The following is a 15327-nucleotide window of genomic DNA, read 5'->3' as shown; positions in this document are numbered from 1 at the left end:
TATAAAGGTACCTTTGGAATCTGTTTCAGGTTATGTTTGTGCTGACAGACTCCCTTTAAGTTCTCCATGTTGGAGATACAGCATATACAATATCCCTTACACACTATAACAGGACGCCCTCCTAGTACTGTTACCTTCAAGTTGTTAAGCGAATTTTTCAACTCTGTAACCTTCTCTTCCATGGTACAGCGACAACTCTTAACCTTTTCTTCCAAGGCATATTCGCCATGTTGAATTCGGGACAATTCCTGCATAGCCTCTGTAAAGCCTGTCTTCAGTTCAGAGGCCAAAATCTGCAACTAAGAAAATATTTAGAAAACAGAATTGAAAAGTTTTGCATCATTTTCATTTAATGTCTTACACAATGTTTCAATACTGAGTCCTCTATGCCTGGGCTTTCTCCAAATTTGTGGATTCAGAAATTAATCTGTTGTGATGTGGGGTCGTAGCGGCAAAGAAATACAACTATGGGGTGCCTAAAAAATGCCACTATCTCTGCCCACACAACTAATACTTTCAAACAGCGCCACCTACTGGATCCACGATACACCTTATTTAAACCACGTCTAGACTCAACCCTCCCTTCAGATTAGAGAATGCAGCCTGCAGACTCCGGCAGCAAAGCTTCCATATAAAGGACTTGTAGACTTTTAGAGATGATGTCATCACAGGTCCTTCATGAATCCATTCAGTGGAGCTGCCTCGGCTCCAGGAGTGTTAGCTGTGTAGTCTGGCTCCCCCTTGCCAGCCTCAGCATTTTCAAGTTTGTATTATTGAAGCAGAGGTTAATCATGCCTCTCCTATATGCAACCCTAATGCCTTGTTCACCTCTGTGTTGGTAATCCATTCAGGGGAGTCCGCATTGGCAAGCGGTGTGCAGTGAAAGCACATGGACCCCATAGTCTATAATGGGGTCTGTGTCCTTTCCGCACGGTCTATGCATGAGTCCTGCGGACAGGAAAGTAGATTGTGAACTACTCTTATGTCCGCGTGTTCCGTGCAGAGACAGTACGGAATGCACATGGACCCCATTATAGTCTATAGGGTCCGTGTGCTTTCACTGCACACCGCTTGCCAATGTGTTCGGTAGTCCGTTCGGGGAGATCCCCATGTGGACTCCCCTGAACAGATTACCTACACAAATATGAACAAAGCCTAACCTGCCTGGTTTAATGTGGATACAACTGGTGATGCCTCATACTAATAGTCACAGGAGGCAGCGCCACCATGGCATACCAGGCAGGACCTGATTTTACCAGCACATTCATTGCATCTACATTACATCTACCAGGAGACTATGGATAGTTGAAGGCTTTCGAGTATAGGAACCTGCACCTAACCAGTCAGTGAGACCTGCTTCACATCTTGAGGAGCACTTCTCTACAAAAATAATAATAATTTTATACAACCAAAATAGACTACTGAAAGCTCCAAAGCTGACATAATCCCTTCTGTAATACATGATGGCATTTTGAAATCACAAAGGATCAGTGATGGCCGATATAATCTATTTAGTTATCTTTCATGGCCATCCATTTTCAAACACATGGACCCGATAGAAATCAATTGATCTGTTTTTAATGGATGTACAGTGGATTGACGTCCATTAACTATGGATCAGTGGGCTAGGTCACAAAAGGAAGAGTAATGAAATTCATCTGTTTTATTACTGACAGTTACAAACTGATGTTAGACGGATGCGAAACGTACATCAATAACTGATGGATCAAAAACATCAAACTGACGTGTGCATAAGGCCTAAGAGAAAATCGAATGAGTGAAAGCAATTTTTACAACATTCGTCCTGTGTCTATTGAATGTGTCTATTCACATGTCTGTTTTTTTGATGGTTCTTTTTTCATAACTGCTCCATTTACAGGATACAGAGATTCTCTTATGTACTACTAGTTTTTACCCGCGACTTCGTCCGCGGAACCCCGACCCCCTGCGGGACCCACCTGGAGCGGTGCGCAGGCTTGTTCCTTTGCCTTGTGTCCGCAGCGGGCCCTTCCTACACCTGTGGTTCCATGGACTCTCAGGGCCCACCCTGCAGCCCGCTGGAACTGTTTACCTCCTCTCCCTCCTGGCGCCCACCACCCCCCTTTCTCCCTACCCGCTTCCCCATGTGGTCACTCCTTCCTTCTACCCCATGCCCCCTTCCCCCGTCTTACCTACCCCGTGCCCCCCTCACCTTGCGGCCCGCTGGAACTGTTTACCTCCTCTCCCTCCTGGTGCCCACCACCCTCCTTTCTCCCTACCCGCTTCCCCATGTGGTCAGTCCTTCCTTCTACCCCATGCCCCCTTCCCCCATCTTACCTACCCCGTGCCCCCTTTTCCCCCCACCAGACCCTGCCGACCGTGTGTCCCCTTTCCCCCTACCAACCTGTGGCCCCGTTCTCACCACACCCTGGGCTTCCCGTGCACCGATGTTCCGACTTGTAGTGTCTAGAGACGGCAGACGCTGCGGGACAGCTGGCCGAACCGGCATTCCAGAGCGCGGCGCAGGCGACCCTCTGTCCAGCCGCGGCAGAGTACTGCGGTCCCGTGGTGAGGCCACACAGGTGGGGCAGCATATGGACATGTCCCTGCCCCAGAGTAACTCCACCCACATACAGAAGCGGCACCCAATGAGGTGAGCTGCTGAAAGGGCTGGAATGACGTCATCCCAGGTCCTACAGCGTGCCAGGTCCTGCAGCGAATTGAACCGTGAGAAGCAGCGGGCACGGTAGTTAATTGCGAGGGTGTACGGGAATTCCATGTAGCCTATCGTTCAATCCGGGACCCAAGGTATGTATGTGCGCAGGCTATCAGCAGAGTAACTAGCCCGACATACTATATTGTGGCGATTATTTTATGGTATTGTTACCTGATATATCTGGGCTGGTAAGGTGGTTACTGGAACATTGTCAGTTTCTCCTGTAAAAGAAAGAAAGACATTGACCTATAAAACACACATTGAGCACAACATGGAGTAGGAGTGTTTTACTGTAAGCATATGGTACACGATAAAGACATCATTAGATTACCTCTGGGCTTTCCTGCACTGAAGATCACATTAACGTAAACCACTGCTGCCATTCAGAGCAACGCAGATGACAAATATCTTCTGAACATTTCACCTCAACTGCTCATAGTACACAAGATAAAGAGCCTATGAATAGGCAAATCTAACAGAAATGTATAATGTTTATTGGGCATCAAACAATACAATAAATACAATTAAGAAACACCTATGCTATGCATACCACCGGACTATCACCCTAAAAAACTAGGGTGATATATTAGGGTGATAGTCTGCTGGTGTACTGTACATAACATAATTGCTTTTATTGTGTTGTGTAATACCTAATAATATTATACATTTATATTAGATTTTTTATTGGTTCTTTGTGATTGTACATATCCTATATCTCTTGTTTTGTAGGTTATCACTAGCATTGTATTTATGTTGTTCGGGTCCATCGGTTACACAAGGAGTCAGCAGACCCCATTCACTATAAGAGGCTCTGTCAGGTGTCCATTGTTTTTAAACTGAAACCAGTGAGGATCATGTCTTCCGTGTAGGACTTTTTCCTCCGCTGATTTTCGGTGGACACTGTGACTTGGATACAGCATTTTTTTCCACATTGTGGGGATAAGATTAACATGTGGCCTCAGCCTACAATTGGTATTGCTGGGACCATACTGACTTAGTAAATGCATTTAAAAAAATGCAGTAAGAAGTTGGAGCGTTGCCACCACTTCCTGCCTGCGCATCCCGTGTAATGAGATTTGCTCCTCCCACTGCTATGACATCAGCCATCCTACTTGAACATAAAGAGCAGTGCTCCCAGGGATGAAGACCCGCCCCCAGTGCACCAACTGCCTCATTTGCATAATAGTTCAAAGTTGTTTTTCACCAAATTTAGAAAAGTGACATATATGATAAAAGTATGTTGTTTATCATGTGCTCTGCAATGCAGTAGTAACAGTTGAATATGCTTGGGGGAGTTGGTAGATTCCCTTTAAAAACAACCACTAAGTGCACTGGGCCCATAAACCTTGACATTGATCGACACTTTATTGCATCCTTTATTAATTCTCAACCTGTTACCCTGGGTAAAGTAAAGCATTATAATTCAATATTTTATGCAAAATTTGTTGAGTATCTTCACTTGCATTTGCCACCTACTTATAGGTATGACCTCCTTGCTTTAAAGGTGTATAGTGAGTATAGATATAAAAGTCAGACCAGGGCTTAGAGGAATCAGTCATGATCAAATATGTGGTAGCTGGTAAAAGTCATGCTTTGGATCCTTATGTTATAGCTAAGAGAATCAGAGACATGTATCCCGGGTACTCAGTGCCAGAGGGGCCGTCAGCAAGCCACTTTACCATAGTTGAGAGCACTTAAAGGGGTTATCCAGTTTCCAAAAATGATCTGCAAATACTCACTGTTCCCATGTGCACCCTTTGCTTGGCTTTATTTTATTTGCTGCTCCTTCTATCACTGTTATTAACATGCAGGGACTTTGTGGACAAACTACATTTCCCATGTACTACATGTACTCCTCCCCTTTCCACTGTTATTACAGGTAGAAAATCCCTCCCACAGCCGAGGTCACATGATGCTGTGATGTTTTAATTGCAAACTCACAACTAACTTCCCCACCAGGGAAACAAATGAAACATCACAGCAGCATGAGGCCTTGTTTTACAGAAGTTTTTGATGGTTTACTAGATGGTGCCTCTGAAAACTCCATGTAAAATATGTAAAGTATGGATACATAATAGTAATAGACAATAAAACCTCAAATAAGCAACAATAAACTCATTACACTTATAATGAACAATAACCTGGTGGTACAAGCCATAATACAGGTAATACATATGGACATTGGAGAGTAGGGAGGAATCGGATCAACTTGGTTGTTAAGTTCTGGAACAAGAATGGGAACCCAAGATTTGGATGAAATAGGAAGAGGGGAAAATGAGTTTAAAAAAAAAATGGCTCTGGGTAACCCCTTTAAGAGGAGGCAAGTGACTGATTTGTTTAATATGAACAACATTGCCAAATGTGAAGCTGCAGAGACTTTGTATATGATACAAAGGACTTGTGGACTTTCCTTCTCTGAGTCTGGACTCCTCCAGCCATTGTTTCTCTATTAATATTCATATTTATGAAAAATGGCATTTTTTGCTTAGATTTTGATATCCCCTGTACTTGGAGGAAGCACATAACTTCTGAAGTGATTAAGTCCCTGCACCTTGAATGAACTCTATGTCAGTTCATAGCTGGCTTAGATTTAATAAAACTGAAAACTAAAAATTTATTCACATCAACACCAAAATGTAACAATTTCACAAAACTGTGGACAAACGGTGTTTAAAAAGTACCCACAGTAGAACCACAGTTAGTAACATTTTAGATAAATTTTCTGGTCCATAGTGTCTCAGGATTGGAGAAATAAACAGTAATACAACCAAACAATAAGACAATTAAGGCACAATTAAGTCATAAGAAAATACAGAAAATAAAAAAAACCTCCTATATAGTATGTGCTGAATATTCCCCCTTCTCCAGACCTTATGATCCAGGTACAACTAAAACTTCTGTACATTCTATAGTTAAGCCCATGTGAAGGACTGCTCATAGAAGTAACAATATATGAAGAGAAGTATGAGAATAGAATACACATGTATATTCATCAAGTGTATATACAGAAATTCTCAAATACACCTTTATTACAAGAACCAAAGTCTCTACTATAGGGATGGATCCAAGAAATCACCCAGAATGTCTTTAATGGGAGCCTGTGTTCTACCAATGGAGGAGCAGACTCTCAAACAGATGGGAATAATGGGGAAGATGCACTATTATCAATGTAACATGCACTCATAAATTGAGCAGGTAGAGTATATTAGTTTAAGTACAAGCGCAGGCTAATTTCACATCTGCGTCGAAGTTTCTGTTGGGTATTCCATTACAGAAACCATTGAAAATCAGCGGAGAGAAAAGTCCAGCTCAGAGGACATTTCACTCAGGCCAGTATCATTATAAAAATGGTAAGCACCCAATGGACACATGGCATACCCCAATATAGTCTATAGGATCCACCTATGTCTATGGCAACCGCTGCTTAGCCTCACTGCTACATCTATTAACACCTATAGTAATAAAGGGGTTGTCCCATCTCATGTATCCTATCTATATTGGCAGCTTATGTAAACGGAAGACTTTTCCTAAATATATTGCTTTAGAAATGCTGCTTTGTTTGCCTGCTATGTGACCTTATTCCTCCCATTGTTTACACAGAGTTGCTATAACCTCGGACCTGTAGGTCAAGTGATGTCACTCATTCACTGCTCTTGCTGGTAGGACAATCATTCAGATAACTGCAGTTTGCTGATAAAGCCTGGTCTGTTATTTCTCTATGTAAACACACAGATAAAACTGAGTCCATTGTTTACAAGCATCTGTATATTATCTGATCTGCAGAAGGATTGTTTGTCCCGTTCAGCAGGAGTGAGGGGGAGTGAGAAAAAATATAGGAAGTGGGAAGCAGACACTGCAGGAAGCCTGGCTGATACACTGAGGTGGGAAAACCCCTTTAACCCATCACTAGCACTAACAAACCTTTCTATTAAAAAAAAAAAAAAAAGATTTTCTGCCTGGACAACCCCTTTAAAGGGGCTCTATCATTGGGAAAAGTCATTTTAAACTAATCACATCCTTGCATAGGCTTTAGAAAGTCTATTCCACACCTACCTTTAGTATGTAAAGTCCGTTTTTATTCATATGCTAATTAGACTGGGTGCACGATGCATCATGCACCCTCTTTGCTATTGTTTCCTATGAGTGTATACGGCACAGGCTGCTGCTGCTGCTGCTGATGATGATGATGACTCAGCTTCCTGTTTGCACACACAAATAGGAGATAATAGGAGAGAGTAGGATGCTGGGAACTTCCTGTGCTGGCTGGAAGCTCATTAGCATATGAATAAAAACAGACTTATTCAGAGACCACTGAGGCAATCTACATACTAAAGGTAGGTGTGGAATAGCCTTTCTAAAGCCTATGCAAGGATGTGATTAGCTAAAAATGACTTTTCCCAATGATAGAGCCCCTTTAAGTATTCCAAAAAACATAATCATTCCACACAGTGCAAAGTATACATCTATCAACGTATACAAATAAGTCCTACTTGGTACAAAGTCGGAACTTGCTCTAGTGTTTCCTATAAGTCAATTTCTTAAAAAAAGTACACAAAAAATTTGCACAAAAATGTAGAATTCAAAAGATAACAACTTTATTAGAACATATTTAGTAATAACCAAAAATTATGAGCTAAAAACGCACAAAATAAACTGCAAAAACCAAAGTGTTAGTGAGGATTAAACAAATATATACTGTAAGAAAATATATCAGTTTCCAAGACAGGGAGATTATATTAACGGTTTAACTAATGAGGCAACGTATAGCACAATAATACAAATGAATAACATCCAAAGAGTTAGTATAGAACAATACACCAGACTCCTAATCCCAAACTGGAGATGGAATCACATAGTAGCAGCCTGGTGGCCACATACTGACCAGCACCTTTCACCATCCGTAGGTGTTTTTTATATTATATTACTCCTTAGTCGCCAGGGATGTCATTAATGAAATTTCTAATAAGTTCTATCTGTTTTGGAAAATGATATATTTTCTTGCATCTTGTCCATTTATTGCTTCTTTGTGTGTTTTTAAGATGTGATGGCCTCAGTATTACATAGTGATATCAGTATAAGATACAAATCATGCACCAAGATATTCCCTATATTCCGGACCCACCCAATGTGTATTAGAAAGATTTTACCTTCTTGTTTGTTTGAGTCCATGGCTGGCTTTCCCTGTTCTGAAGAATCACAGATCATCCTTTCACAGAGCTACAGTCTCCTGTCCTCTGAGAGCAGCTCATGGGGCAGCAGTAACTATCATGTGAGTTCAATGATGTTTCAAGACGGCCAATGCCTGTTTTCATAAAAAGGATAAAGGGTTTATTGAAATTCTGGATGTAAAGAATGAAAATGTTGAACTCACATGCAGTGACATGCTATCTTATGCAACTGAGGTTTATCTGAATGGGACAGTAATCTATGAAAAGAAAACTGGATCCTCCTCCAAAATACATCTGCGTAAGTCCAACCTTCCTTGATATTATAAGCTCCAATCCTTACTAATTCTGTCTTTGGTTCTCCTTGTCCATGCTATTATACTATATGAAAATCAATGTACACACATATATTTGTGCTATATCAGTTATTAAAACGCATTGGTTCCATCCACAGACTCAGGTTATGTTCATTTTTATACAAGGGGGTGTTCACACTTGCATCCATCTCCGTCTTATTCCCTGGGAAATCTGGACAGGGGACGGATTCCCGACGGTTTTTAAAGCAAACTGTCGGTGTGTATGCAGCCTCTCCACAGGGAAACCGTTGTTTTTGCGCGGACACAAAATCCTGCATGTCCGACTTTGTGTCTACACAAAGAAACCCCACCCCGTATGGCCCCTCCACCTGACCCATCTATCAAAGTTAACAGAACCCCACTTACCCCTGTCCCACAGGCCCGATGCCTTGGGGTTACCCTGGACCCCGACCTATCCTTCAAGTCACACATTCAAACCCTCAACACTTCCTGCCGCCTCCAGCTCAAGAACATCCATCGAATCTGCTCCTTCCTCACCCCTGAAACTACCAAGATGCTCATCCATGCTCTCATAATCTCCCGCTTAGACTACTGCAACACCCTTCTCCATGGACTCCCAGCAAACACCCTCGCCCCCCTCCAGCCCACCTTAAACTGCGCTGCTCGCTTAATTCACCTCTCCCCCCGATCTTCATCGGCTGCTCCCCTCTGCCAGTCCCTCCACTGGCTACCTATAGTCCAGCGAATTGAGTTCAAGCTACTAACGCTAACATACAAAGCCATCCACAACCTGTCCCCTCCATATATCTCTGACCTAATCTCCCGCTACCTGCCCACACGTAACCTCAGATCCTCCAATGACCTCATACTCCGCTCTTCTCTCATCCGCTCCTCACACAACCGTCTCCAGGATTTCTCCCATGCATCCCCCATACTCTGGAACTCCTTACCAAGACACATAAGACTGACCCCCACAATCACAGGCTTCAAGAAGGCCCTGAAGACTCACCTATTCAGGAAGGCATACAATCTCCAATAACACTATCACCGCACTGCCATCTGTACAGTCTCCCCCTCTCCTTCTGTCTCTACCCCTCTTCCCCCATAGATTGTAAGCCCTCGTGGGCAGGGTCCTCTACCCCACTGTGCCAGTCGGTCACTGTTAGTATTATATCTACCTGTATATTTTGTGTACCGTATGTAACCCCCAAATGTGAAGCACCATAGAATTAATGGTGCTATATAAATAAACAATAATAATAATAATAATAAGAAACCGGTATAAGAACCCATTGCTTTATAAACCCATTCAAATGAATATATATTTAATGTGATACTAGCATATTACAAGGATGAAGTCATCCAAATATGAAGATACATAAGGCAGGATTGTCACTTTGGACTTCAATACTTTTCCTTATTGTTGTATCGATACCAAAACAATACTATAAGAAGGATTTTACAGCCACACTCCCCTCCTCCATAAGCATATGTTGAAACTGAAAGAGGTGCTTGGCAAATAGATCTGGTCAGTGGCAGATTATATGGTCCCGTGTAGCCAAGTCCTCCACGTGTGTAACCTTCCAGGAGACACAGTACAAAATTTTAATACAACCCCACTCTTACACATCCTCAAACTTGCAATCCTCCCACCTGTTGGAGATGTCTCTTTGCCCTACATACACTACACCATATTTTCTGGGATTACCCTATAATCTGTCCCTTCTGGACCAAGGTGAAGGAGTTGACAGATGTCCTCTTTTTGCAAGGTGTCTTCCATCGGAAGAGCACCCATCCCCTAAGGGACCCATATTAAGAATGTTTGCAGCCTGGAATTCTTGCGACCCTTAATGATATGGTGGAGATCTTCCAAACCATTTGGTCTCCATGGGATACCTACTCCATCTTGCAAGGTCTCTAATGCCCTCACCCCTCCCCACTTCTTTCCTTTCGTGTATCTCCCTTGTTATTTGTATCCCCTACTCTGTGTTCATTGCTTCTTTGGAACAAATTATTGCCTGTTTCCATTGTTTTCGGTTTATGGTTTCTATTTGTATTTCAGTTTGTTAACAATTTGGAAATTTTTTATAAAAATTCTAGTAAAAAAAAATAAAATTATATTCTGTATTAGAATGGAGGAGTCAGGGTCAGAGTTGGAGTCTGAAGTTTGCCTTAATGATACATTTGTGTCCTAGCTGTAGAATCTGAACTTCCACAATGCATCATTCTCTAATAAGATGGAGAAAACATAATTCTGAATGGAAAAGAACAAACCATTATGTCATTCAAAATCGGAACTTAATAAAAAAAAAAAACACAATTTTTTTTAAAGATGTTTTATGTAGAGTTTAACTATGCGATGTTATGTATTGCTGCTCCTAGTGAAGTTTTCTATTAAGGTCTAGCGATGAGTGTAAATTGTATTTATGGGAAACACACACAGATCCCAATCACTGCAAGTCCTTCTTTATTAGCCCTACATAGCCAATGAGAAATATACAAGCAATTCAGCAATTCTAATTACCATCGTAAACTATTGACTGTTCTTTTGTGCCGAAGCTTTTTTGACCTTTAAAAACAAATTCTCCCTCGCCACCTCCATAGCCGGCTGTAAACGGTCTTCTCTAATTTGTGATGTGTCCCCAGGACTTTAGTGGATAATTGCTTTGACTTGGCTATTATCCAGTACATATATTTCTCCTTAAAAGAGATTACAAATACGCTTCTGTCCTTTTAACTATATTGTCAAAGACTGATGGATTTCAGGTGCAATTTATCAAACACTAAAGCAAATGTTGTGTTATATGTACAGTATATTTGTATCAGCAACAATCTTGTTTTCATATCACTTTGGGCACAAATTCAGTGTATACAGGAGTGGATTTGGCATCTCTGGGGCCCAAGCAGAGTTATGTCTTAAGGCCCCAATAATACTACCCTCATAGTGCCCATTAGTGCACAGTATACTGCCTACAGGTGTAACATGAAGCTCCTGGGCCCCAGTGCAAAATCTGTACCAACAATATCATATTGTTTACTGTATTGGTCTCCCTATAGTGGTAAGAGACATCTGGTGGCCTCTTAAGGCTTCTGGGATCTGATACAACTGTACCCTCCGCACCCTCTCAAGTTATGCACTTGATACTGTTCCTTTAGTGTCTCCACATTCAGTATATTTCTTCACACACTTTGATACCCTCTCAGTGACTCCAGACACATTATACTGCCCTCGCGATGGTTCCCAAAGCTGCTCGGGATCACATCCCAAGCAGAAACTGTGACAGCACTTGGCAGTACTGTCAGTGACCGACTGCTTAACCCCAAGCGTGAGAAGGGACGCTATCGGAGATCCTTTCTCCCAACCGCGGTCAGGCTACATAATCTACAACAGGCTAAGCAAAGATCACTCCGCACAGAGAACTAAATGATCCTGAAGTCTTTCTTCTTAGTTGCTATGACTCCTAGTGTCTTTTCTATCTGCTATGAGCTTGTATGTGTTCTTTCTTGTAATATACAGTCCTATGAAAAAGTTTGGGCACCCCTATTAATCTTAATCATTTTTTGTTCTAAATATTTTGGTGTTTGCAACAGCCATTTCAGTTTGATATATCTAATAACTGATGGACACAGTAATATTTCAGGATTGAAATGAGGTTTATTGTACTAACAGAAAATGTGCAGTATGCATTAAACCAAAATTTGACCGGTGCAAAAGTATGGGCACCCTTATCATTTTATTGATTTGAATTCCCCTAACTACTTTTTACTGACTTACTGAAGCACAAAATTGGTTTTGTAACCTCAGTGAGCTTTGAACTTCATAGCCAGATGTATCCAATCATAAGAAAAGGTATTTAAGGTGGCCAATTGCAAGTTGATCTCCTATTTGAATCTCCTCTGAAGCGTGGCATCATGGGCTACTCAAAACAACTCTCAAATGATCTGAAAACAAAGATTGTTCAACATAGTTGTTCAGGGGAAGGATACAAAAAGTTGTCTCAGAGATTTAACCTGTCAGATTCCACTGTGAGGAACATAGTAAGGAAATGGAAGACCACAGGGACAGTTCTTGTTAAGCCCAGAAGTGGCAGGCCAAGAAAAATATCAGAAAGGCAGAGAAGAAGAATGGTGAGAACAGTCAAGGACAATCCACAGACCACCTCCAAAGAGCTGCAGCATCATCTTGCTGCAGATAGTGTCACTGTGCATCGGTCAACTATACAGCGCACTTTGCACAAATAGAAGCTGTATGGGAGAGTGATGAGAAAGAAGCCGTTTCTGCACGTACGCCACAAATAGAGTTGCCTGAGGTATGAAAAAGCACATTTGGACAAGGCAGCTTCATTTTGGAAACAAAAATTGAGTTGTTTGGTTATAAAAAAAGGCGTTATGCATGGCGTCCAAAAAGAAACAGCATTCCAAGAAAAACACATGCTACCCACTGTAAAATTTGGTGGAGGTTCCATCATGCTTTGGGGCTGTGTGGCCAATGCCGGCACCGGGAATCTTGTTAAAGTTGAGGGTCACATGGATTCCACTCAGTATCAGCAGATTCTTGAGAATAATGTTCAAGAATCAGTGACGAAGTTGAAGTTACGCCGGGGATGGATATTTCAGCAAGACAATGATGCAAAACACCGCTCCAAATCCTCAGGCATTCATGCAGAGGAACAATTACAATGTTCTGGAATGGCCATCCCAGTCCCCAGACCTGAAAATCATTGAACATCTGTGGGATGATTTGAAGCGGGCTGTCCATGCTCGGCGACCATCTACAGTCCTATGAAAAAGTTTGGGCACCCCTATTAATCTTAATCATTTTTAGTTCTAAATATTTTGGTGTTTATAACAGCCATTTCAGTTTGATATATCTAATAACTGATGGACACAGTAATATTTCAGGATTGAAATGAGGTTTATTGTACTAACAGAAAATGTGCAATATGCATTAAACCAAAATTTGACCGGTGCAAAAGTATGGGCACCTCAACAGAAAAGTGACATTAATATTTAGTAGATCCTCCTTTTGCAAAGATAACAGCCTCTAGTCGCTTCCTGTAGCTTTTAATCAGTTCCTGGATCCTGGATAAAGGTATTTTGGACAAACAATTCAAGTTCAGTTAAGTTAGATGGTCGCCGAGCATGGACAGCCCGCTTCAAATCATCCCACAGATGAACATCCACACAAAGGAACAATTACAATGTTCTGGAATGGCCATCCCAGTCCCCAGACCTGAATATCATTGAACATCTGTGGGATGATTTGAAGCGGGCTGTCCATGCTCGGCGACCATCTAACTTAACTGAACTTGAATTGTTTGTCCAAAATACCTTTATCCAGGATCCAGGAACTGATTAAAAGCTACAGGAAGCGACTAGAGGCTGTTATCTTTGCAAAAGGAGGATCTACTAAATATTAATGTCACTTTTCTGTTGAGGTGCCCATACTTTTGCACCGGTCAAATTTTGGTTTAATGCATATTGCACATTTTCTGTTAGTACAATAAACCTCATTTCAATCCTGAAATATTACTGTGTCCATCAGTTATTAGATATATCAAACTGAAATGGCTGTTATAAACACCAAAATATTTAGAACTAAAAATGATTAAGATTAATAGGGGTGCCCAAACTTTTTCATAGGACTGTAGATGGTCGCCGAGCATGGACAGCCCGCTTCAAATCATCCCACAGATGTTCAATGATTTTCAGGTCTGGGGACTGGGATGGCCATTCCAGAACATTGTAATTGTTCCTCTGCATGAATGCCTGAGGATTTGGAGCGGTGTTTTGCATCATTGTCTTGCTGAAATATCCATCCCCGGCGTAACTTCAACTTCGTCACTGATTCTTGAACATTATTCTCAAGAATCTGCTGATACTGAGTGGAATCCATGTGACCCTCAACTTTAACAAGATTCCCGGTGCCGGCATTGGCCACACAGCCCCAAAGCATGATGGAACCTCCACCAAATTTTACAGTGGGTAGCATGTGTTTTTCTTGGAATGCTGTTTCTTTTTGGACGCCATGCATAACGCCTTTTTTTATAACCAAACAACTCAATTTTTGTTTCCAAAATGAAGCTGCCTTGTCCAAATGTGCTTTTTCATACCTCAGGCAACTCTATTTGTGGCGTACGTGCAGAAACGGCTTCTTTCTCATCACTCTCCCATACAGCTTCTATTTGTGCAAAGTGCGCTGTATAGTTGACCGATGCACAGTGACACCATCTGCAGCAAGATGATGCTGCAGCTCTTTGGAGGTGGTCTGTGGATTGTCCTTGACTGTTCTCACCATTCTTCTTCTCTGCCTTTCTGATATTTTTCTTGGCCTGCCACTTCTGGGCTTAACAAGAACTGTCCCTGTGGTCTTCCATTTCCTTACTATGTTCCTCACAGTGGAATCTGACAGGTTAAATCTCTGAGACAACTTTTTGTATCCTTCCCCTGAACAACTATGTTGAACAATCTTTGTTTTCAGATCATTTGAGAGTTGTTTTGAGTAGCCCATGATGCCACGCTTCAGAGGAGATTCAAATAGGAGATCAACTTGCAATTGGCCACCTTAAATACCTTTTCTCATGATTGGATACATCTGGCTATGAAGTTCAAAGCTCACTGAGGTTACAAAACCAATTTTGTGCTTCAGTAAGTCAGTAAAAAGTAGTTAGGGGAATTCAAATCAATAAAATGATAAGGGTGCCCATACTTTTGCACCAGTCAAATTTTGGTTTAATGCATATTGCACATTTTCTGTTAGTACAATAAACCTCATTTCAATCCTGAAATATTACTGTGTCCATCAGTTATTAGATATATCAAACTGAAATGGCTGTTGCAAACACCAAAATATTTAGAACAAAAAATGATTAAGATTAATAGGGGTGCCCAAACTTTTTCATAGGACTGTAACTTAACTGAACTTGAATTGTTTGTCCAAAATACCTTCATCCAGGATCCAGGAACTGATTAAAAGCTACAGGAAGCGACTAGAGGCTGTTATCTTTGCAAAAGGAGGATCTACTAAATATTAATGTCACTTTTCTGTTGAGGTGCCCATACTTTTGCACCGGTCAAATTTTGGTTTAATGCATATTGCGCATTTTCTGTTAGTACAATAAATCTCATTTCAATCCTGAAATATTACTGT

At 41.4% G+C, this 15327-nt stretch overlaps 1 protein-coding gene across 4 annotated transcripts in view; it reads right to left on the bottom strand.

The window, feature by feature from the left end:
* The window catches only part of ARHGEF33 (Rho guanine nucleotide exchange factor 33), a 71061-nt gene that overhangs the window by 36485 nt on the left and 19249 nt on the right, over positions 1 to 15327 (bottom strand). For 3 of the 4 annotated variants that reach the window (XM_075267540.1, XM_075267543.1, XM_075267541.1), the window contains exons 2-3: positions 2867 to 2916; positions 135 to 299 (exon numbers count right to left, since the gene is read on the bottom strand). In XM_075267540.1, the coding sequence (XP_075123641.1) occupies positions 135 to 299; positions 2867 to 2916 (215 nt within the window). Of the gene's footprint in view, positions 1 to 134; positions 300 to 2866; positions 2917 to 7842; positions 7998 to 15327 lie in introns of all 4 variants that reach the window. The other variant, XM_075267542.1, reaches the window with a different exon arrangement.

Source organism: Leptodactylus fuscus, chromosome 3 (assembly GCF_031893055.1).
Source record: "Leptodactylus fuscus isolate aLepFus1 chromosome 3, aLepFus1.hap2, whole genome shotgun sequence".
Classification (NCBI taxonomy): domain Eukaryota; kingdom Metazoa; phylum Chordata; class Amphibia; order Anura; family Leptodactylidae; genus Leptodactylus; species Leptodactylus fuscus.
Note: the sequence above shows the minus strand (reverse complement) of the source record. Positions and strands in the feature narration are given on the sequence as shown.